Source organism: Balaenoptera borealis (assembly GCF_965194805.1).
Source record: "Balaenoptera borealis genome assembly, chromosome: 7".
NCBI lineage: Eukaryota > Metazoa > Chordata > Mammalia > Artiodactyla > Balaenopteridae > Balaenoptera > Balaenoptera borealis.
The window spans coordinates 129,759,505-129,782,233 of record NC_138864.1 but is presented as its reverse complement, the minus strand read 5'-3'; the positions used below and the strand labels follow the sequence as shown (position 1 = coordinate 129,782,233).

The window sequence follows — 22,729 nt, the reverse complement described above, 5'->3', positions numbered from 1 at the left end:
TTGAGTTGTATGAGTTCTATTTATATCTTGGATATTAACCCCTTATTATTATATGCTTTTCAGGTCTCTTCTCCCATTCAGTTGGGTGCCTTTTCATTTTTTTTTTTTTTAATTTTATTTATTTATTTATTTATTTATTTATTTATGGCTGTGTTGGGTCTTCGTTGCTGTGCGAGGGCTTTCTCTAGTTGCGGCAAGTGGGAGCCACTCTTCATCGCGGTGCACCGGCCTCTCACCATCGCGGCCTCTCTTGTTACAGAGCACAGGCTCCAGACGCGCAGGCTCAGTGATTGTGGCTCACGGGCCTAGTTGCTCCGCGGCATGTGGGATCTTCCCAGACCAGGGCTCGAACCCGTGTCCCCTGCATTGGCAGGCAGACTCTCAACCACTGTGCTGCTAGGGAAGCCTGCCTTTTCATTTTGATGATGGTTTTCTTTGCTGTGCAGAAGCTTTTTAGTTTGATGTAGCCCCATTTGTTTATGTTTTGCATTTGCTTCCCTTGCTTTTGGTGTCAGATCCACAAAAACATCTCTAAGATCCATGTCAGTGAGGTTACTGTGTATGTTTTCTAGGAATTTCATGGTTTCAGGTCTTACATTCAAGTCTTTAATTCACTTTAAGTTAATTTTTGTGTATGGTGTAAGATTGTAGTCTAGTTTCATTCTTTTACATGTGGCTGTTCAGTTTTCCCCACATTATTTATTGAAGAGACTGCCTTTTCTCCACTGTATATTCTTGCCTCCCCTATTGTAGATTAATTGACCATATAAGTGTGGGTTTATTGCTGCGTTCTCAGTTCTGTTCCATTGATCTATGTGTGTGTTTTTGTGCAGTACCATCCTGTTTTATAACTGAGGCTTTGTAGTATAGTCTGAAGTCAGGGAGCTTGATGCCTTCAGCTTTGTTCTTCTTTCTCAATATTGTTTTGGATATTCAGGGTCTTCTGTGGTTTTACAGATTTTAGAATGATTTGTTGTAGTTCTGTGAAATATGACATTGGAATTTTGATAGAGATTGCAGTGAATCTGTAAATTGCTTGGGGTGGTATGGACATCTTCACAATATTAATTCTTCTAATCCATGAACAAGGAATGATGACCTTGCTGGGTAGAGAATTCTTGGTTGGAAGTTTTTTCCTTTCAGCACTTTGAATATGTCATGCCACTTCTTTCTGGCCTGCAAACTTTCTGCTAAAAAATCTGCTGATAGCCTCACGGGGGTTCCCTTGTATGTAACAAGTTGTTTTTCTCTTGCTGCTTTTAGGATTCTCTCTTTATCCTTAACTTTTACCATTTTAATTATAATGTGTCTTGGTATGTGTCTCTTTGGGTTCATCTTCTTCAGAACCCTCTGGGCTTCCGGGACCTGGATGTCTGTTTCCTTCCCCAGATTAGGGAAGTTTTCAGCCACTATTTCTTCTAATAATTTTTCTGGCCCTTTGTCTCTCTCTCTTCTCCTTCTGGGGTCCCCATAAAGCAAATGTTATTTCGCTTGATGTTCTCCCAAAGGTCTTTTAAGGTAGCTTCACTTTTTAAGTTCTCTTTTGTTTTGCTGCTCTGAGTTCCACTGCTTTGTCTTCCAGCTACTGATTCGTCTTCTGCCTTATCCAGTCTGCTGTTGAACCCCTCTAGTGCATTCTTCTGTTCAGTTATAACTTCTGTTTGGTACTTTCTTATAATTTCTGTCCCTTTGTTAAGTTCCGGCTGTGTTCGTCCGTTCTTCTTCTGGGTTCAGTGAGCATCTTTATGACCATTATTTTAAACTCTTTATCAGCTGAGTTGCTTTTCTCTATTTCGTTTAGTTCTTTTTCAGAGGTTTATGTCTTGTTCTTTTGATTGGAACATGTTCCTTTGTCTCCTTATTTTGCCTAATTCTCTGTGTCTGTTTCTCTGTGTTAGGTGTGTCAGCTACCTCTCCCGGTCTTGAGTGGCTTTTGTAGGAGACATCCTGTGGGGCTCAGAGGTGCAATCCCACTGGCCACCAGAGCCCGGGGCTCAAGGGGTGTGCCCGTGTGGGGCACCTGCCCTCCTGTCGTGGCGAGGTCAGGATTGCAGAGGGGCGCTGGCGGGTGGGGTTATCGCTGACTGGTCGCGAGCCCTGCTGAGGTGCAGGGGTGGCAGCGCTCTCGGGAGGGTGCTAACAGGTTAGGTGGGGATTTCCACAATGGCGCCTGCAGTGTCTCGGTCCCTGGGGAGCATCCCAAGTGGTCCCTGTTTCTCCAGCAGGTACTTCAAGATTAGTAAGTGGGTCTCCTTCCTCTGTGATCCAGGTGCCTTGCAATCTGGCACGTTTGCGTCGGTTTTGAGTCAAGTGAGTCTGCACGAGGGCCCTTTAAGAGCGAATTTCCCGTTCTCTGTAGTTCTGTAGTTTTCTTAGATGTATTTCCGTTGGTTTTCAAAGCCAGCTGTTTTGGGGGCTCACCTCTCCTGTGCAGGGTCTGGGGGCTGGAGAGCCTCTTGGGGGGCTCGAATCCCTCGCTCCTCAGAGGGAAGATTCATCCCTTTGTGATCCTTCGCGGCTTGTGGCTCGCCGTGGCTGTGGGTTTTCTCTTGGCGAGACCACCTCTCTGCTTTCGTACCTGTTGATGCTGTCCTTTTACCCACGTCCTGTACTTTCCTGGTTGCGCCCCAAAGAGGACGTGTACTTGTTCCTCTTTTCCACACGTCCTGTGAACCAGGAGCTCGGAGATGTGACTGTCGTGTTCACCGTTCGGCAAGGAGCCTTCAGGGGGGCGGCGACCTCCTGTGAGGGGGACCTGCCTCCCTGTGGTTCGTTAGCGTCCAGCAGCCCCAGCCACGTAACCTTTCTGGCACATTTCACCTTGACTCTTTGGAAGGTGCTCGATCCCTCAACAAGGGGAGCTTACCTCACCCTATCCCACCTCGAGGGAAGCCCTCGCAGGGGTGTACTTTTCTCTGGAGCATGTCTCACAGTCCGACTTGCGCATTTGCATGTATTTGATAAACGTTTGTCTCTGCTTGTAGACCATCGGCTTAAGGAAGCCAGCAAACTGTGCTTCTTTTCTCACATTTGCACCCGGGACTCAGCATGTGCCTTGCAGGGTGTTTGCTGAGTGGATGAATGGTTTAATTGGCTCTTCACGTCAACCATGAAAGATGGTGTTATTGTCAAGCCCATTTTCCTGTTGAGGAAACTGCAGCTTGAGATGGCAGGTGATAGCATTTGTCCCAAAGTCAGATCACTTAAGGCAAAGTGGATGGAAGCTTTTAAGAACCATCTGTCTAAAATGCAGATTTAAACACAATTTACTTTGTTTCTTGGGCTAATTGGTCCTGGACTCTAATGTTTTAAGTGGCCATTCAGCTCCAAATTCTAGCTTTCTCTGACATTCATTGTGTGCAGAGTTGTGTGCTGTGCCTTTAGCGGGAGCAGAGGAGTAGAGAAGGGTCACCTGGGGGCAGGGGTGTCAGCCAGGGCTGGAAGGAGGAAGGGTTCTCTTCTTACATAGTGAAAAAGGACAAGGCAAGAAAAGACCAACCGTCTTCTAAAGCCCCAGAGCTTCCCGGGGTTACCTGTCCAGACCAGTCACAGGCAGGCCATTCCACACCACTCACCCCTGGAAAACTGCCCCTGCCATTCGGTCTAACATCCTTCAGAACCTCGGGGAACGTTCAGGTAGACGCAGTGAGCCATGAGCACAGGATCCCTAGGAAAGCGCAAGGACACAGCAGCCCTGTCCTCGAAACCCAGTTTCACCTTGAAAGCATCAGCGAGAAGGTCAGAAGGGAGGCCCAGAGGGCCAGGGTGTGTGACCTCCCCGGGGGCGCAGCCCTGGAGAGCTGGCTGTGCCGGGCACCCAAAGGGTGTAGTGCGGAGGACAGGGACGTGGGGGATTCAGATAGAGGCTGCCCTTCTGCAGGACGGTCGAGACCAATTTGTAGCCCTCAGGGCTCAGGAAAACCCACCCATCCCTGCTCCCGAATCAGTAAATCAGGCCACTGACTTCATGTGCATGGCAAATGTTCACTTGGTAAAAACTTAGAAAAGAGACCCTCTTCCTTCATTTATTCATTATTTACACCTTGTCGCCTTTGAAAAAACTTTAATTCACATAAAATTAAAAGACCAGCGTGCAGTAGGATAATGGCAAGGGCAAACGACAAAGTGTGGAGTGAAGTGTGGGATTCAGACGCGGCTGGGCCAGCTTCTCCTGTTTAGGACACGGTGTCTCGGGTTGTGGCCTAGCTGGGAACGCTCCTCGTTAGAGAGTTGTTCTGTATTCTGTGATCAGTTCTCTACGGGAATCAGAATGTGTAAAGGATTATTTGTTGTGCTTTGTATCAGTGGTAGAAGTAGTAAATGGTTACTGTGCAAAACCAGAATAGTAGATGTGTGGAAAGAAGACAACACGTCACCTTTGATCTCATCGCCACCAGGTGGGTGCGTTGAGCACCGGGCGTGCCTTTCGGTGCTCCGGGTGCGTCCGTGAGGCCTCGCGCTGCACGCGGACCCGGGGTGTGGCCGTGCGCAGCTGCTGCTTCTCTCCGTGTCCCTTCAGTGCGTTCGCCAGGGCTCGTTCTTCCTCCGTCGCTGGGTTAAAGTTCAGGCAAGTCCCATGAACTCCAGTCACTCTTAGGTAATAAAAAGTGCGAGGCTACTTTTGTATTTAAATTTTTAAAAATTGTGGTAAATACACATTGGTTTGGCTCTGATCATAGACTGAGTTCCTGTCTGCAGAACTGCAGCATGAAGCGTGCACACCTGGCCATCTACCATCCAACCTTTGCTGCGGGGAGGGCGTTCGGCAGCTCTCACCTTCAGAGGGGGTTTCCATGAATGGGATCCAAATGCCTCGCTGATTCAGCCCATTTAGTGAATGTAGACAGATTCCAGGGGCTGCCCCGGTAGCCCTTCCTGGGAAGTTTGCTACTGTGGTCTGCATTTGCCACCCAGCATGTGTCTAGGCTGCTCCCGAGTGTGATAATGGTGACGATGAGGGTGACGAGAGTGGGAATGGTGATACTGGTGATGGTGGTGATGATGGTGGTGATGTGTGTGCTTGTACGTGCCTAAACCGTGTACTTTCATGTACACGTGGTGGTAAAGGCACTTAGGAGCAAAAACTGTTGTGTATGATTCACATCCGCTTTGTGAAAGCAGATTTGTGTGAGGTTAACTGCACACCATTGCTTATTCTCTAAAGCTTGTAGCATTTGTCTGGGGGACCCTATTAAGACATATAATTTCTGTAGGTCAGGCCTGCAGCAGTTGTTCATGGGAGCTGATCTCCTACTCCGGGCCTTACATATTTGATGTCCTGACATTTCGTGTAATTGCTCTGCTAGAGCCCACTTGGCACATTGAAAGCTACTTAAAATGTCATTATAAGCCGGCCGGATCTCGGAATTACATGGTGCGGCGGCCGGAACAGAGCGTCTCACTTTGATGCATGTGGTATTTGATTGTGCTCTGCGCCACGGCCCCTCTTCAGTCCACCAGAGCTGGCTAGACTCTTTAAAGAGGATTTCCTCATTTCTGCTCATCTTCAGATGACTGACAGTGGGTGCCTCCTGGCTGACTCACGGTGGTCAACAGCACTTAGGCGGGAGATGATCGCTGACACGAGTTCATTGCTCTCCTCCTAAGTGGTCAGCCGCTAAGCATCTACCATTGTATACCTAAGGGGTTTTTAGTGATTTTTCACTAATGGTAATCTGAAAAGTTTCTTTTTTGGATGAGAGGAGACAATTTTAGGAATTATATTTTGTTATACCATTTTGAAGATGGATGTTTCTTATTATAGTTAGAGAGGCCCACGGAAAGTCTCTCCTGTTCTCTGGTCTTTATCTTAAAGAACATGAGTGTTTTCACACTGCAGGTCTATTTCTGCTCTTCCTTCCAAATAAGGAGAATAGAGCTGAGGGAAGTTAAGGGAAAAGACATGTGGTAACCGTAGGGAGGGTTTCTCTGAGGTATTAAATGTCAGGACAGATTATTGGAGGAGGGGCACAATTTCCCCTTAGCTATTTGGTTATTAGATGTGGTAGACAGACTATATACATTTGATTTCATTTTCTCAGTAACCCCTTCAAGTGGGAGTTGCTGACCCATCTACACAGACAGACCCTGAGACTGCAGCCTGGGTGTGGCTGGCCACAGAGCACACTTTCTCCAGAAGACCGTGACCCCCTGTTTGCGGTGGGTCTTTTAGCATTTCTGGTCTGACTTGCCCTGTGTTTGACCAGCATTCTTCCTGCCCCGGGTTGCATAAAGCAAAACATCACCCGGTGGGATGCCTTGAGGGGCTGCCGAGAGCCCCCAGCCCTGCCCAGGCTCCCCCGACGCTGGGAGCTGACCTCACACGGCTCCTCCAGCCTTGCTGTCCGTTATCACCCACCTGGGCTCTGTTCCGCCCCCTGACCCTCACATCCGGTCCATCTGGACCTGCCATAGAAACAAACACAGGCTCCCGCCGGCTCTGCCTGCTGCACCGCCATCCCCAGCTGGGTTCCTGCAGGAGCCTCCTCCGGCCTCCCTGCTCTGACCGTGTCTCAAGCCTGCAGGCCTCTTAAAATTGTAAACCAGATGACGACTCGCTGCTCAAAACCCAGCAAGGGCTTCTCATCTCACTCAGCGAAAATCCAGGTCCTTTTCATGGTCTGAGACCCTGTAAAATGCCCCCGACTTCACACCCCCTTGCTGCTCCAGGTCACCCACTCTGGCCACCTTTCTGTCCTTCCAGTGCCTCTGCCCCAGGGCCTTTGCACTTGCTGTTTCCTCTGCCCGCAGAGCGTTTCCTTAAGATCGTCCCTGGGCTCAGGACTTCCCTTCTTTGGGTCTCTGAGCTTTTCTCCGACAATCCTGTCTAACAAAGCATCTTCCCTCCCCACTGCCCCATCCTCCACGCTCTGGATTATTGTTCCCACAGCCCCATCACCACCAGACCTTGTATGCGTTTGTTTTTAATTGTTTATTTTCTGTTTCTTCTACTATAGATGAACGTTCCATGAAAGCAAGTGCTTTGCTAACTGCATTATTCCTGCGCCTTGACAGGCAGCTGAGCATAGACGATGTGCAGCGAACATCTGTGGAGGGAAGGAAAGAACGAAGGGCGGGAGGACAGTTCCTGCTCTTGAGCTCTGCTGTTTAGCTTTGAGACCCTCTGGGAGGCCTGAATCTCTCACTGATTATCCGCCTCCCTCATGACCTGGAATGTGTGCAGCTGCCTGAGAGCAGCTGGGGGGAGGGACGTGTGCAGGCAAAAAGGTCACGGGGCGGTGACAGGCCCTGGCCCCCTGCACGAGGTCGGCACCAGGGAGTCAGGAGATGCGGATGTGGCCGCCCACAGGCCAGGCCGTGCCCAGGAGAGCCTGCCTGCTTCAGCCACAGTTCAGTCCGCGGCCGACTTGCTACCCAGGGTCTGAACTGTCACCCTGAGACCCGTGTGCCCTCATTCGCATTACGGTTCTAGCACAGTAATCCCACCGGTCCTGTTCCTAAGTCTGGAATCGGAGAGAAAGTGGACTCTTAGAAGGAAATGTTCTGGCCAACAGCGCGACTCAGGGGCTTCACTCGGTGGTGAAACGTGCTCGCAGAGCACAGTCGGGGCAGGGAGCCCACCTCTTGGACCCTTGTTAGGAGGGACGCAGCTCTGCGCTGAGGGTGGTCCAGCGGAGGACAGGACCGGATCCTCGGGGAACCAGGGCCTTCGGGAAGGGAATGTTCTCCTCGGCCAAATGTCCTGGTTAAGTTTGCGTTCCGCAGAAACACATTTTGGATTCAACACTTGTTAAAAAACGTCTCGTAAGTGTACTGATCCATTTCCTGCCTTGGTGGGTGTCCTGGGACGCCAGGGTGGGTTCTGCCATGCTCTGGCCCCTGGCGGGGACCACACCTGCAGGGGCCACGCCTCGACCTCTAGTTTCAGGGCATTGCGTTTCCTCACCTTTCACGCCATGGCTGCGACAGTACAGACCGCTGAAAGTTGATGTGTTTATAACGCTAGAGGCTTAATAAACAGCTAGGTGGTGTTTTTCTTACTGTTTGCTCTACCTTAGTTTTCCTCTTTTCTATGAAGCAACGTGTGCCCTTTGTCAGCCCAGAAAAGCAGGAATTCTGACACTGTGTGTGGTTGGGATCCCTCAAACCTTCAGCCTCCTGCGCTGTTCTGTGTCAGGCATGCTTCTCTGTGTTTTTACAATGCTTCTGTTCATGAGGAAGTGAGAAATATTTTTCCAGGTTCGCTGCTGGAAGTTATTTTTAAGGCAAGCGTTTGGTCCCTAAACGTATCTACGGGGCTGTGGGGGGGAGGGATGCAGGGGGAGGTGGGGATGCAGGGGGAGGGATACAGGGGGAGGTGGGGATACAGGGGGGCAGTGCCCTCCCCAGGGGCCCAGGTCGGGGGCAAGGACCACGGAGGCAGCAGCCACGGGGAGGTCATCCATCTGCATTTCCTTCCACGGGAAGCTGTGTCAAAGTGCAGGTTTTATTACTGTTCAGGTGTGGTGAGACCAGCAGATCAGGAGAGGGTTATCATGAAAAAGATCGTGATAGGCCCAGAGGTCAGAGCATCAGGAGCTCCTGGTTGACACGGAATCAAGGCCGGGGCTGTCACCACCCTGCGGCAAACCTTGTGGGGGCCTCCCGGCCACCCCACTGCTCTCCAGCCTGCAGAGCTTTTCCTAGCATCTCCTGCACTGCAGGTCCAGGGTGAGGGACCATCGTAACTCTTTTTTTAAAAAATAATATGAAAATGTCTTTCTTCCACTCTCATGTTTGAAGGATATTTTCACTGTATAATCTAGACTTCTGAATTAGACACCTTTTCTTTTAGTGGTTCAAATGCATCCCTCGTCTGGAAATGATCCAGTGTGTAATTATGTATCATGTCACGTATGTCATGCTTACAGGGCACTGGGCGTGTCCTGGGGCCGCCGCCCTCCTGGCCTCTGGCTGATGTAACATCTTCTCTACCTTGGTTTTCTGTGCGGCCTGGTGAGCTTGGCTGTGAGAGGCCGCCATGCGGTTCTCTTTAATTCTTCTTGCGGTTTACCGAGTGCCTCGAATCTCTGAGTTAATGCTCTTCACCAATTTTGGGGAATCTGTGGAGGTTGTTTTCTTTTCTTTGTCCCCTTGTCTCTCTCTCCTTTCCCTCTCAGATCCAGTCACACTCGTGATGCCTGATGCCATGCCAGGTTGCCGAGGTCTGTCCAGTCCTTTCTCCTGGTTCCACGGATGATAATCGTTTCCGTTATTTGTCCTCAGGTTCACCAGCTCTTTGCTCTCCATCATCCAGTCTGCGGTTCAGCCCATCCAGTCTGCGGTTCAGCCCATCCAGTGAGCTTGTGAATCTCGAATACTGAACTCTTCACTCGCAGAATTCCATTTGGCTCTTTTTGGCTCCCGCCCCTCTGCTGCGCTCGCCGGGGGCCGCCCATCTGCCCCTGCGTGTAGCCACTCCTCTGCGTCCTTGTGTCCTTGTTCTAACGCTGTCCCTTGTCTCGGTTTGTCTGTTTTGTGTGTGCCGTCTAGGGGCACGTGTTCAGGCTCTGCTGAAGGACCTGCGGAAGCGCCCGGGCAGCGTGGAGGGTCTGAGCGCGCTGGACGTGGCCGAGGCAGCCCGTGCGATAGCGAGCGCGATGCCAGGCGGGGGCGCGGAAGGGGAGCAGGACGGCGCCGGGAGAGGCGGCGGAGGGCCGAGAGGGCAGGCGGGCCGCTCGGGGGCCGCGCGCCACAGAGACGGCGTGCCAGGTGAGCGCCTCCCGGCCACTCGCCCGCCTGTGCACGTGGCGCGCTGTGCTGCATCTTTCTGCTGTGAGGTGGGATTCGTGTTAATGATTTGTGTCTGTCGGAACTTTTGCCTCTGAAAGCCTCCTTCGCAGGCTGAGCTTTCCAGAGCACTTATGCTGAAGGGGGAATTGCTCCCTGGAGGAGGGGGGCTGCGATGCCTCCGTGCGAGGCTCCGGGTGCAGAAACAGGAGTGGGAGAAGGAGGTTTTGCCCGGATTGTGTGAGTGATACTGGGGAGGCAAATATTTGCATAATAAAGTGAAAGAGGTTCATTCGAATGTCTGCTTGAGGCTCACACCAGCCTCTGAGGCTGCTCCAGGGAGAGCGCAGAGATCCCCACGCCCCGGCACATGCACACTGGTGCACACTGACACACACACTCACACACAGAGACACGCTCACACGCCAGCACATGCATACTCACACACACACACACAGAGACACGCCCACACCCCGGCACATGCACACTCACACACACAGACACGCTCACAGCCCAGCACATGCACACTCACACACACACACACAGAGACACGCCCACACCCCGGCACATGCACACTCACACTCACACAAAAGAGACACGCTCACAGCCCAGCACATGCACACTCACACACACACAGAGACACACCCACACCCCGGCACATGCACACTCACACACACACACACAGAGACACGCTCACAGCCCAGCACATGCACACTCACACAGAGACACGCTCACACCCCAGCACATGCACACTCGCACACACACACAGAACCGCCCACACCCCAGCACACACACACGAGACACACTCACACCCCAGGATATGCACACTCACACACTCACAGAGACACACCACACCCACACTCTAGCACACACATACACACATCCCAACATTCACACTCACACACACGCTTACACACCCCAACCCACTCACACATACGTACACCCATAAACAGCCACCAGGGAACGCTGGGCGAGGGCCGAGCAGGGCAGGCCCCGTCTCCCCTGCCTGACCGCTTCTCAAAGTCTCAGAAGCTACATTAAAGCATGTAACTCAGTGCGCTGCACACAGTAGGTGCCCAGGAACGTGCCAGGTGAAAGGTGCATGTCTCTCCCTCCTCTGTGGGCTGGGACGAGGCTTGCCTGGAAGCTGGAGGCGTGGCTTGACTGATGCAGGAAAGGACGCTGGGTTGCGACTCGGACGAGGTGGTCCAGGGGGCGGTGGTCCCTGTCCCGGGGCTGGGAGGGTCTGCAGGGGCACAGGAGCCACACACTGACTCCTGCGTGTGTCCTTAGAGGAGTGGCCACCACAGGGAAGTAACCATTCTGGAGGCATCTCAGCGTGAGATGTGTGGGTTCGACACTTCAATTTCCTTTTTCATAACTGCCCACTGCTCCTGGCTCAGCGGCTCTTTCTTGCTCTGAGCTATCTGAAGGATAACACGTGGTTCCCTGGAACTGGCCTCGTGACTGACTGACGTCGTGTCTGAGCTAGTGGGTCACCCCTCCTCTGTCGTGGGCTTTATGGAGCGCCATCCCTGTACTGTAAGCGGAGGTTTTCGTTGTCGTGGGAATGAGGCCAGCGTCATCGTGCCTGACCTACTCGGTGGTCGCCCTGTACGTGCCGTGACCTTTGTGCTGACGTTCTGGACCGGGATTTTGACGAGCTCGTGTCTTTCACAGATAACAGAGTGCGAGACGGCGGTGCAGGAGTTTACCAGGAGGTAAGATGGGGTTGTGTTCGGGGCCTGTGAAGCCCAGAGTCACGTTAGTTTTCTTGTCCATAGTTCGGGAACGTACGTGAAATACAAAAAAATTTTTTCCAGAAAAAGATAGAAAAACCCTCATAATCTCAAATTAATATTCCTCAGAACCCCCCCTGCCCAGGGAAACGGGAGGGTAACACCGCACGATGAGACTGCACGCCCACTTCGTGTCGTTGACGTCATCCCGTGTGTCCTGGCTTCCGAGGTTCATTTAACGGACATTCGCAGGCTCTGGATCATTTACACCCGCGGTGCTGTCCGTGGTGGTCGCCACCAGCCGTACGTGGCTGCTTGAACTTAAATCCATTAAAATTAACTCAGTAAGAATTCAGTTCCCCAGCTGTGCCAGCCACACGTCCCGTGCTCCCTAGTAACTGGGGGTGGGGGGGTGGGGAGACCACTGCTCCTCCATCGTTGCCAAGGGTCCCCTCGACAGTACTGGTCCAGAGGGGTCTGGAAAAGGCTGGGACACGGGTGACGCCCACCCACGGAGCGGTTTGTTGGTTTTCCCTGTTGAAGAACCTCTGCTCATTTGTATTAGTCTTAAGGATGCAGAAAATCAATTCATAAGCAATGGCAGTGATGTGGCTCTACGAAACTCTATTTTGTGGGTGGAAAGGAATTTCTGGTTAGTACTTCTCTTGTCAGATTATGTTAGTGGTTCCTGGTTCAGTGCCTGTTAGCAAGTGGTGAAGAAAAACACCAACAATTCTTTTAAATGTCCATCAGAAATAAAAAAATGGAGGGTTCGGCTATCCGAGTTGTGGAGGGAGCCATGGGGTCTAGGGACTCGTTTCCTAATTCGGGACGCAGAGGGAGAGGCCAGCAGAGCTTGGGGTCTCCAGACGACATGCATTCAGCCAGACCCCGAAGTCGCCCTGCGCAGCCCACTCCCAGCCCCAGGCTCACGTACGCCAATGCCCGCTCCCCCATGAGTCCAGCGCTGATGGCTTCTCTTGTGACTTGGGGCATATTCTTAAGCTGGTTTCCTTTCTGCCAGGTCAGCCGTTTGGGCGTCAAACTCGAGGACCTCCTGCAGGGTCCTGGGTCTCCATTCCTGCCTGGAGCCCCCCGTCTTGCTGGGTCCTTCAAGACGGAGATCAAGAAATCAGAGGACCCTGAGGCCTCCCCGTCTTCAGAGGAGGATCGCTTTGGGGTGGAGAACATAAAGAGTCAGACCTACTCCAAGGAGCTGCTGCAGAGGCTGCCGCACCCAGAGCCGGGGCCGAGCAGGCTCGGGGCGTCGCAGCTCCGGGCTCCGGTGGCCCCGCAGGAGGACCAGCGCCCCGGCGCCGGGGCCCAGAGACCCCCCAGCCAAGGCCTGCGGCTGGAAGTGCAGCCTCCCCAGGAGGAGTACGGCTACATTGTGACGGAAAACGAGTGAGTGGGAGCTTTTCATCTCTCCGTGGGTGAGATCCTGGTCCTGCGCAGGCTGGGGAAACGCTTTCATTTTTTTCCCCATCTTCACCTGGAGGTGGAGGGTGGGCCTCCCTGGTCTTGCAGGTGTGGGAGGGCAGCCAGGAGCCAGCCCGTCCCCCCGACCCCGTGTTCTGGACCGGGAACCCGAGCTTGAGGGTGATTCTCCACAAAACAAAACCCAGACAAAGCCCTGCCCGGCTCCTTGGTCCTGGCCCCATCACCTGCAGCTCAGACCACAGGGTGCCTGTTGGAGCTGAAGCCGGGGTGTCTCAGGCAGGACGGGTGGTGCAGGGCGCGCCCCAGGCAGCCCACGTTGGCTAGAACTCCAGAAGCTTCAAGTCGTCCAAATACTAGGGTATGAGTCACTCTTCAGAGGGAAGAACGTGTCGCACACCATGGGGTGTTCTGTCCTCCCCTTAATTTTGTGCTGAGCGTAACAAGGGACAGAATCAAATGTCACGTGCCCAGCAAGTGACAAGTGGTCGGCCCTGTTCTTCAGGTCGTCTCACTAACGAATCTGACGTTTGACGCTTTGCAATGGAAGCGGGGATTCCAAGGGAAAACACGTCTGTCTGGCTGCAGGCACAGGCGTGTGTGCGTGTGCAGGTGTGCGCCGGTGCGTGTGTAGGTGTGCGCGCACGTCCACCCGCGGTTTTGCTTCTGCGTCACCCCGCGCCTCTGGTCAGGCGTCGAGGGAGCTTCCGTGGTTACTCCCCGCGGCGAGGGGGCTACGCCAGAGCGGGAGCCGTCTCTCCTGCTGACTCCGCGGCCTCTGCGCTCTCACCCGCGCGTGTTCGCCGTCGCTGCACCGCACACGGCAAACGCCGCCTGTACCACCGACACAGACCCTGTGTCAAGGCCGCGTGAAAGTGGAGGTGGTGTTCTCGCCTGGGCTGGGAGACCTGCGCAGCACTGGCGCCTCGCCTCTCCAGCCTTTTCATGAAGATGCGCCTGCCCGTTCCGGCCTCCACGCCTCCGGGCCGTGCTCCCCGCGCTCTGTCTGCCTTGAGCCCCTTCGCTCAGAACTGGGACTCCCGCTGGGTGTGTCAGGATCACGCGTGACGCAGCGCGCAGGGGGGCCTGGGTGGTGCTGTTGCGTCGGACCCGCCCGGCGGCCTGCTGCGCAGTGTGACCTGTGCTGTGGGGTTTCCCTTTCTCAGCAAACGTTGCTGTCGTGTGTGTGTGTGTGTGTGTGTGACGTGTATGTGTATTGTATGTTTATGTGTGTGTGTATGTGCATGTGTGTATGCGTTTGTGCATACACGTGTCTGTATGTGTGCATAGTACGTACGTGTCCCTGTGTGTGTGTGTGTGTGGATGTGTCTGTGTGCATCTCTGTGCTGTGTGTGTGCGTGGTCACTGGAGGGACCACTGTGCAGCTGCTCTGAGCACCTTTCCTCCCGCCAGGATCTCCTGATGCCCAAGGGCTGGTCCCCGGCGCAGGGCATGGGGCTGCTCCTGTCTGGGGCCTGGGGCTCAGCTGCGCACGGAGGAGACTGAGGCCCTGTGCAAGTGCTGGAAAAGGATTCTGATCGTTGGGAAGACTTTTTGAGTCCACATGAACAACGGAGAACAGAGGACGATGAACTTTAGAGCAGGACCATCCAGGCCTACCGTCCTCAGCGTCACAGGAAACCCAGCGTGAGTGGATGACGCCTGGATGGAGGGAGACCCATCTCGTCGGGTGTCTCCTCTTGTTCTTGCTGGATTTCCTGTTAACACGAAGCCACTTCTGAGGGTTTCTTCTCTGCGTCCAGAGTTCATTTTCCTGAGGGCTTTTCCTTGGCCTCACCTTTGGGGCCTGAACATTTACCTGCTACAAGCACGGGTTAAAGAAAAAGATCATTATCCTATCTTGGCTGACTTCCCATTTTCTCTTTTGCTGTTTCCGTTGGATGGAAGATCTGTGGTGCAGCCGACAGCTTTACGTCCGGAACTCTCTGTGTATCACAGGGGAGACATGCTCCAGAAGCTTCTCCCACCCTCCCTCCACGGACAGACAGAGGTTTCTGCCTCTGTTGTCAGATGAACTGGTAATTTGGGATTCTCTGGGGCGAGGTTTCACCAGATCTCAGTTTAAGCCTTAATGGACCAACTGTTTACTGACAAGAATCTGACACTATTTTCTTTTCTTTTTTTTTAAAAAGCACTTTTGTATGTTTGGTTCTTCCTAAAAGGAGAAGAGCATGACGGGCAGCTCAGCGTCCTCTCACCCCTGACATTGGCGGGGATGGCGCGCTCTCCTCGCTCGTACATTTCCTGGTGGGCGGGGCTGTAGTTTCATCCTTTGCCACTTGCATTTTCATCCTCTTTACAAACCGGATGGATTATTCGAGACGCATGAAGGGCAGGGCAGCCATCCCAGGTCCTCCAAGGACGATTTAAAAGTTATTTCAAGTTAGGCTGCCAGGAAGGGACCCCAGAATGGAGGGTGCATGTGAAGCAGAGGGACTGCTCACCTGTCAGCAGAGGACACACCGCCTTTACAGCTGAAAGACTGGGAGTCACGAGGTGCACTGGGCAGGGATGCCCCCCCCGAGGAGACGGGCCCTCGTGTCCTACGGGGACCTGTTCCTGTACAAGGATCGTCCGAGCCGCGCAGACCGAGTCTGGGGAAGTAAACCCACGGTGTGAGCACATGCAGCGGCCCCCGCGCCCTCACGGATCACCTGGAACGCCCAGCGTGGGGCGAAGCCCGGGTCCCACTGGGGGCTGCGCCCTGGGCCCCACGGCAGCAGGCGACCCAGGTAGTGGCGGCGGCGCGGGAACGGATGGGGGGGGGCGCGCTCACCAGATGGGGCGTCAGCCGCAGCGCTCTCCGCGGGGAGGCCGCCCCCCCCCGGAGAAGCGGAGCGAAGGCCCGTGGGTCGGGGGAGGCTGTCCGAGGGGCGCCGAGGGGCGTCGGGCCGCGCGCTGCTCCCTCCCTCCGCCGGGCAAGGGTAGGGCCTGGGCAGTGGAGTCCGGAAGAAGGGCCCCCGTTTGGCAAGGCCTCGGGAGCGTGTGCCGCCCCAGGCCGTGCACTAGGCTGCCCTGCCGGCCGCGCCGGGGCAGGTACCGTCCTCCTCCTCTCAGACCCCTGCCGCTGGCAGCCCCGGGGGAAAGCCTGCCCGCCCTCCGCCATCCCTCACCGCCGTGGGAGAGGCCCGTGTTTGGGCTCGCCAGCCGGCAGCCAGGGGGGCGGGACGGGGGGGCTCCCGCTCAGCCGCGGGAGGGGGGTGTCCAGCCCTGGTCTCCCTCCGCCCTCCACCCCTCCCCGCCCTGCCCGAGCAGCCCCTCAGGGCTCACGTGGCTGTTTCTGTGCCCGTGGGCAGCCGGGCGCGGGTCCTGCCCATCTCTGCGGGTTTTCCCTCCCTTGCTGGAGAAGGGAGACTCCAGAATGTCGGGGGGCGGTTCTGTGTGTGCGGTGGCAGCGCAGACTGTAGTTACTCAGCGCCACTCTCGGGCCATGTCTCGATGATGTGTTCAGAAGGTTCGGCCCCATCTCTGTGCGGAACCCTTCCTGGACAGCCCGCCCATGACACCATCCATTCTTTGTTTTGTTTGTCTTAAAAGACGGCCTTTGGTGTGATGGGTTTACTATCACTTAAGATTGGGGGGGGAGGCGGAGATAGCCTCAAGGAGTAAAAATAATCATTTTTTGTGTATTAAAAAATGGTAAGAAAAAGAAAAAAAAATACGCCAAATCTAAATTTTTGACTGCTTAGTTGGTAGTTCTGGGGACTGTCAGTGAGAAGAACGGTGAACAGTGGTCTTCAAGCCCCAGAGGGTGGCCCAGTTCTGACTTGTCTGTTTCCTGCCGGCCTTTCTGGACTTGGCGCCCCAGCTGTGAAATGGGACGAGTGTTGAGGACCCACAATGACCAAGACACAGGAGGTGCTCACAAAAGTAAAGCGATCCAGACGTAACACAGTGTAATTTTTCCCCTGAGGCAGTCAGACATATCTCCGTTCAGCTTGGTGGGTTGTTTTGAAATTCAGCCGAGGAAAGTACAAAAGTAGGCTGTGAGATTCAGAACCCCGGGGTGTCTGTGTTGTTAATGAAGGTGTAAGCAGTGTTAGCCGGGTGGGTCCCCAAGCGCACGAAGTAAAGAACCTCGCGATCCCGTGTCACAGCTCGAACCAGATCTCTACCTGTAAACGTCTCACCCCTGACCCAGCTCTCTCCGCGTCGCTCTCCTCCTACTGGTTACAGGACCCCAGGGACTGAACTCGACGGTGCTCAGCCCCGCCCCGCCCCGCCCCGCCCCGCCCCCTTCCTCTGCCGTCACCTGGGGTGTGGTGCCTCCCTCCCCGCCCCCAGCTGCCCGGCTCCTCCTCCTAGTCCGGGAGACGCTGTCCACGCTGACGCTGACGTTTCCACGCCAGCCCTGCCCCTGCAGGACCCCTCCCAGGTCTCTCCGCATCCCCTCCATCCTTTCTCCGCAGGAGAGCGCTCCGTAACCTAAACCTGACCGTGTCATTCTGTCCCCGACGACGACGGCCTTGCCCAGGCCTGGGCCCTGCGGCTCCATCTCCCTCCGCAGCCTGCTTCCTTTCTGCTCTGGAATGTGTGGGGTCCTGACAGGAGGCCTTGGGTTTGCTCCTCACTCAGCACGCTCAGATGCCACCTCCTCCAGGCAGCTCTCCTTGGTCAGGGTTCCTCCACCAGGGCGCCGCCCTCCCCTCAGAACCTTACCTGGGGGTGGAATGATACACCCTGTGGGGTTCTTCCGCTTCTAGCAGGGGCCGCATCAGCGTTTGCTCAGCTGCGTCCCAGCCCCTGAGGCCCCTGGCTCCTCCGAAGGCGCTGGTGGTCTGCGGTGCTTTCCTTCCCTCTCGCACCCTTGACAGCCCCCCGCCCGCTTTCCCTGCACGCGTCCCTCCCTTCCTGATGTAGCCCCAGTGCTGCCGTAAGATCGTGCAAGCTCCCCCGCTTGATGCCCTCACTCCTCCACCCCGCTGCTGTCACCGACCTCAGGACCCCGCCCTCCAGCCACGCCCGGGCTCTCACGTTCGTGGTTCTGAATCTCTCTGGGAAAACACTCACTCCTCAGGGCGGCTGGGATGGGCTTCTCTATGGAGACTCCCTCTGGATCTGTTTACTTAGTTGCAGATCATGCCTTCACACAGACATCAGGCTTCTTGTGGCAGCTGCTCTGTCCGTCTTGCACCCCCAGCACCAGACGGGCACTGGGGGTGCTGGGGGAGTAAGTGACAGGGTGAGAAGGGACTTCCGGAAGCTGAGGCCTCCGCTCGAGGGTCAGCCCGCTGGGGGCAGGCTTTGTGGAAATTCTAGGAAAATGGATGTAACTGATGTGAGAGTCCTTCCCGAGGCACTTTGAGGATCCGATGGTAACAGAAACCCAAAGTCACAGAATTGAGTCTTTAAAAGCACCAGTGACAAGGCTTTTGCCTCTAAACAAAGGTTCTACTTAGAAAGCCCTCCCAGGGTCAGTTCACAGCCCTACATCTGCATCCTCAGTGCTGATTTAAGGGAGCCTGGGGGCCGCGAGGATAACGTGCCGGTGGCCGCACTCCAGGGGCCTGGGCGGTGTCCCCATGGCCTCGGCTCGAGGGCCTGGGCATCCCAGGTGACGAGATGCAGCCACGGGGTCCCCTGTCCAACAGGCTTCCCTGACTGTCAGTTTCGTATTTTTCACGGGGCAGCAGATTTGTGTTTGCTTTTCCCTATGCAGAGTTTTGAACACACACAAGAGCAAGATACTGACCCAGGCCCGGCGACCCAGACAGCCCAGGCCGGTCACACCCCACCTACTTGCAGCTCTCCTCCTCCTTTGAAACAAATCCCAGTTATACTGTCTTAGAAGCATTTCATGAAATATCTTTAAAATAGAGGGATTCTTTCTTTTTAACATAGCGTAACGCCATATCACACCTACAAAGGACCCCAAATCCCTTAATATCATCAAGTATTATCAAATATGTAGTCTGTGTTCAAATTTCCAGTTGTCACGTCAGTGTCAGAACTTTGTTTTTGTTTATTAGCTTGTTGACTCGGGTTCCAAATAAGGCGACACCTTGCGGGTGGCTCTTTGGTCTGCGATGGCTTGGAATCTGCGGGCTCACGTTTGCTGAGGTTATAGAGCCGTGTTGGATTTTGATGTCTGCTATTGGCTGGAATTCTAGAACTGGAGGATATTTCACATTTGCCTGGCCTCTAACCATGGCGGTAGACGAAGTGAGAAAATGCCCTAAAAGTGCAAATATGATGGGTGTTGAAAACAATTTCAGTGCCTCTCTGGCCCAACGCCTTCCAGGTCAGCTTGGCCATGTCTAGCTGCCCAGAAGGTGCCAGAAGGAATGATGGTGCCAGGGGACCCTTTTGGTCTCTGACTGTGAGCCCCCTTCCCGCATGGGATCCTTCTGCTGCAGCAAAGGGCGAGATGTGTTGTTGGTGGGCGGCGCCGGGAGGGGAAGGAAGCCCAGCCCACGCCGAGCAGGCCTGGAGCCTGGCCCTGCAGCCTCCCTCTGCCGCATGGTTGTCCTCAGAGGCCGCCTCCTACCGGCTGGTTCTACAGCTCAGCCTGGGAGTGCGGAACGTAGGAGGGTCTGGGGACGTGGGGACTCTGCTCGCTTAGCCATGAAGACCTGTACCTGTATGTGTGTGTCTGCACCTGCACCTGTGCGGATACCTACGTCTGTACACCTACATCTGTGTCGTCTGCTTAGGTCTTTGTCAGCTGTATCTGTGTACCTACATCTACAGCTACACCTACATTTATCTGTGTCTACGTCCATATCTGTGTCTGCATGTCTACACCTACAGGTACACCTACACTCATACCTATACCTACGTCTGTACCTGTGTACATCTCACATCTGCGTCATCTATTTATGTCTGTATCTGTCTGTCTACATCTACAGCTACACCTAACCTATACCTACACCTATATATCTATACCTACATCTGTACATCTGTACATCTACATCTGTGTCATCTATTTATGTCTACATCTATCTGTCTACATCTACAGCTACACCTAACTTATACCTACACCTATATATCTATACCTACATCTGTATCATCTACATCTACATCCATATCTGTATCTACGCAGCCCACCAGCTGCTTTGCTGTTGGATTTCCATAATCATCGGGGAAGCTTAGCTTTTTGTCTTCAACGATGCCCTGAAATTCCACAGTAATCCCCACAGACCTTCATACCTTAACACCTGCAATTGATTTTTTGCAAAGTGTCATCTGTGTTATAAATGGGCCAAGACTTGAATCTGTCAAAAGTTAAGCAGTTTAAATTCCACTCCTACATATGAAGGAGTAGGAAAGAGGGAGAAAAATATGAAAAGATGGGATTTGCCCTGCTGTCAAAATAGTAGTAAGTCTGCAAGTGAATAATGAAGCCAGAGGGAAAAGGAAAAATGGAAAAAAACACCAGTATCCAAAGGAGACTCAGTTGAGGCATATAGGCTTACGTAGAATGATGACTTTAAAAAGTTTTACTAGAAGCGCTAGCTGTGGATACTGGTTACGTCGGAGCTGGTTTCAGGCTTCAGATGAGCTTGCAGGGCCCCTGCTTGGAGCTCAGCAGGGGCAGGCGGGCAGAGTGGCACAAGCAAAGGCCCCGCCTGCGTCAGGAGGCTCGTGGGCACCTGAGGGGCTGAGATGAGGCTGGAGGATGGGCAGTGAGCGGTGAGGTCTTCCCCAGCAGATGTAGGATGGCCCTGCGGGCGCCAGCGGTGGGTGGCAAGGTCAGAGTCCGCTCTCCTGGGTTCTCTGCTGCCCGTGGAGGAGGGATAAGGGGGCCTGCAGTGGACGGAGGGGACCGGCCAGTGGGCATGCTGGCCGTCAGCACCGTGCCCACCTCGCTCTCTGTGCCACGGGCGGCATCTGTGCTGCGACCTGGGCTGGACTGAAATCTGAGTTCGGCAGTTGCACCTCGACTGCTGGGGTGAGGAGTCTGCCCTGGCGAGGTCTGGGGTCAGCCTCCGGGGCCCGGGCGTGGGACGGGGGAGCCAGCAGAGGGCCACCCGCTGCTTCTCGCGGCGGGGCTGAGCTGGCGGAGGCCGTGTGTCCTGAGGAGGCTCGGTGGAGGATCCCCACGTGTGGGTGCCGCTGGAGGTTAGGGCCGCCGGAGGGGCGGGGAGGAGAGTCAGGAGAGGGGCTCCCGGGGGAGATGTTCCCTCCCTCCCCCCACTCCTCCCGGACCCTGATCCGCGCTCCGCCACATGGGGGACACAGCGTGTCTGGGTCTCATGGAGTGTCTTGGAAGCAGGTGAGAATGACCATCTCAAGAGATGTAGGAAAAGCCTTTGACAAAATTCAACTTCCTTTTATGATGAAAACGCTCAACAAAGCGGGCATAGCGGGAACTTACCTCAACGTAAAAAGGCCATGTATGACAAACCCACAGGTAACATCATACTCAGTGGTGAAAAGCTGAAAGCCTTTTCTCTTAGATTGTGCTACTATTGACTTTTGCTTTGTGGTTACCATGAGGCTTACATAAAACATATTTACAAGTCTCTTTTGAGTGGATAGCAACTTAACTTTGAATGCATACAAAAGCTTTACATTTTTATGTTTTTGGTGTCAATGCACTTTTTATAAAGGTGACACTCTAAGATGTTGTATACTTAGATTTGTATTAAGCGGTTGGCAAATTTTTTTTTTTCCTGGAGAATAAAATTGTTTTGGAGAATATATTTATTCAAATATATTATGGAGAACATATTTGTTAAAATTTTGAATATATTTATGTTGAGAAGCACAGTCTCATCTTGATGTTAAAAAATGCCAAGTTGTTAGCAGACAACAGTTTTTTATCTATTTATGATTTACCTGTGAAGAGTGGATGGTTGTTAACAGTTTTTAATAAGAGTAATTCAGGGTTGTCAGAGGCTCGAGGTGAATTTGCCTGTGCTCTGCCATGCCGGGGGGCTCCGCCCTCACGGGAGCTCAGTGTGTCTGCCCAGATTGTCATAGGCTCACTCACTCACGCTCTGCAAAACGGGGCCTTCATTCGACTCCTGCGGGAAAACGGTGGTGCGAGGCTGGAGTTGGGACCTTGAATCACTGTGGTGCCTGCAGCATCGTCCTCGTCAGAAGCGTCACTTCTCTGCACCGGGGAGAATTCCTGTGGGTTAGCAAAAACTTTAACTACCTTACAGGATTATTTAAAAAGGTAAATATCATTATTTGTTATAATGATGGGTACGGATAACTAGAATAATTGGTGAATCCCGTGAAAATCTCATTTTATTGATTTCAAGTATCATCTCATCAAAAAGATTTCTATCAAGGTTGACTCGTTTTCATTTTGTGATCCATCACTCATTTGGTTCCCAGCCTTTGGTGAATTTTCAAATAAATAGTTCACAGTGAGGCAGTGAAGCAGCAGAAGCCCAGTCGGCTCTTGGACGCAGAGTCCCAGGCGTGAACGTGCGGCTGGCGGGAGCATCCAGCCCCGTCGCCGCGTCCCGTTCTCAGCTTGCTTTCACGTGTCTCGTAAGTAAGAGACGATAGCGCTTGGAAAAATAAGACCTGGAGAGGTTATGGGTGCAGACGCTCTTCAGTCTGGTTGGGCTAAAATCCAAGCAGAGGTGCAGCAGTCGGGGGGCTCACCCCACAGTCGGGAAGCCGACATCCCAGCGTTAACTTGACATTTTCCGTTTCCATCTTTCTTTGGGGATTTACTAGCACGCTCTCGGGCAAGGGATTTAATTTCCCGAGTCTCAGTTTGCACCTCTCTCAAGTGAGGTTAGTACGGGGCCTTTCTCCCAGGTCTGTTGTGAGCGGTGAGTGAGAGAATTTCCATGGAGTCACGCACGGCCGAGGGCGGAGGGACGCCTTCCAGAAGTTTG

General features: G+C 53.7%; 1 protein-coding gene and 1 long non-coding RNA gene across 3 annotated transcripts in view; one reads left to right on the top strand and one right to left on the bottom strand.

The window, feature by feature from the left end:
- PTPRN2 (protein tyrosine phosphatase receptor type N2) overlaps nucleotides 1–22,729 on the top strand; it is a 708,877-nt gene that overhangs the window by 263,064 nt on the left and 423,084 nt on the right. Inside the window, exons 7-9 of one of the 2 annotated variants that reach the window (XM_082398840.1) lie at nucleotides 9,493–9,711; nucleotides 11,410–11,450; nucleotides 12,493–12,872. In XM_082398840.1, the coding sequence (XP_082254966.1) occupies nucleotides 9,493–9,711; nucleotides 11,410–11,450; nucleotides 12,493–12,872 (640 nt within the window). The remainder of the gene's footprint in view (nucleotides 1–9,492; nucleotides 9,712–11,409; nucleotides 11,451–12,492; nucleotides 12,873–22,729) is intronic. The other variant, XM_082398839.1, reaches the window with a different exon arrangement.
- On the bottom strand, nucleotides 1,994–17,094 carry LOC309631936. The gene is made up of 3 exons (XR_014246652.1): nucleotides 16,197–17,094; nucleotides 15,371–15,520; nucleotides 1,994–7,046 (listed from the first exon to the last, which is right to left on the bottom strand). It is a non-coding gene; the product is annotated as an uncharacterized lncRNA (long non-coding RNA).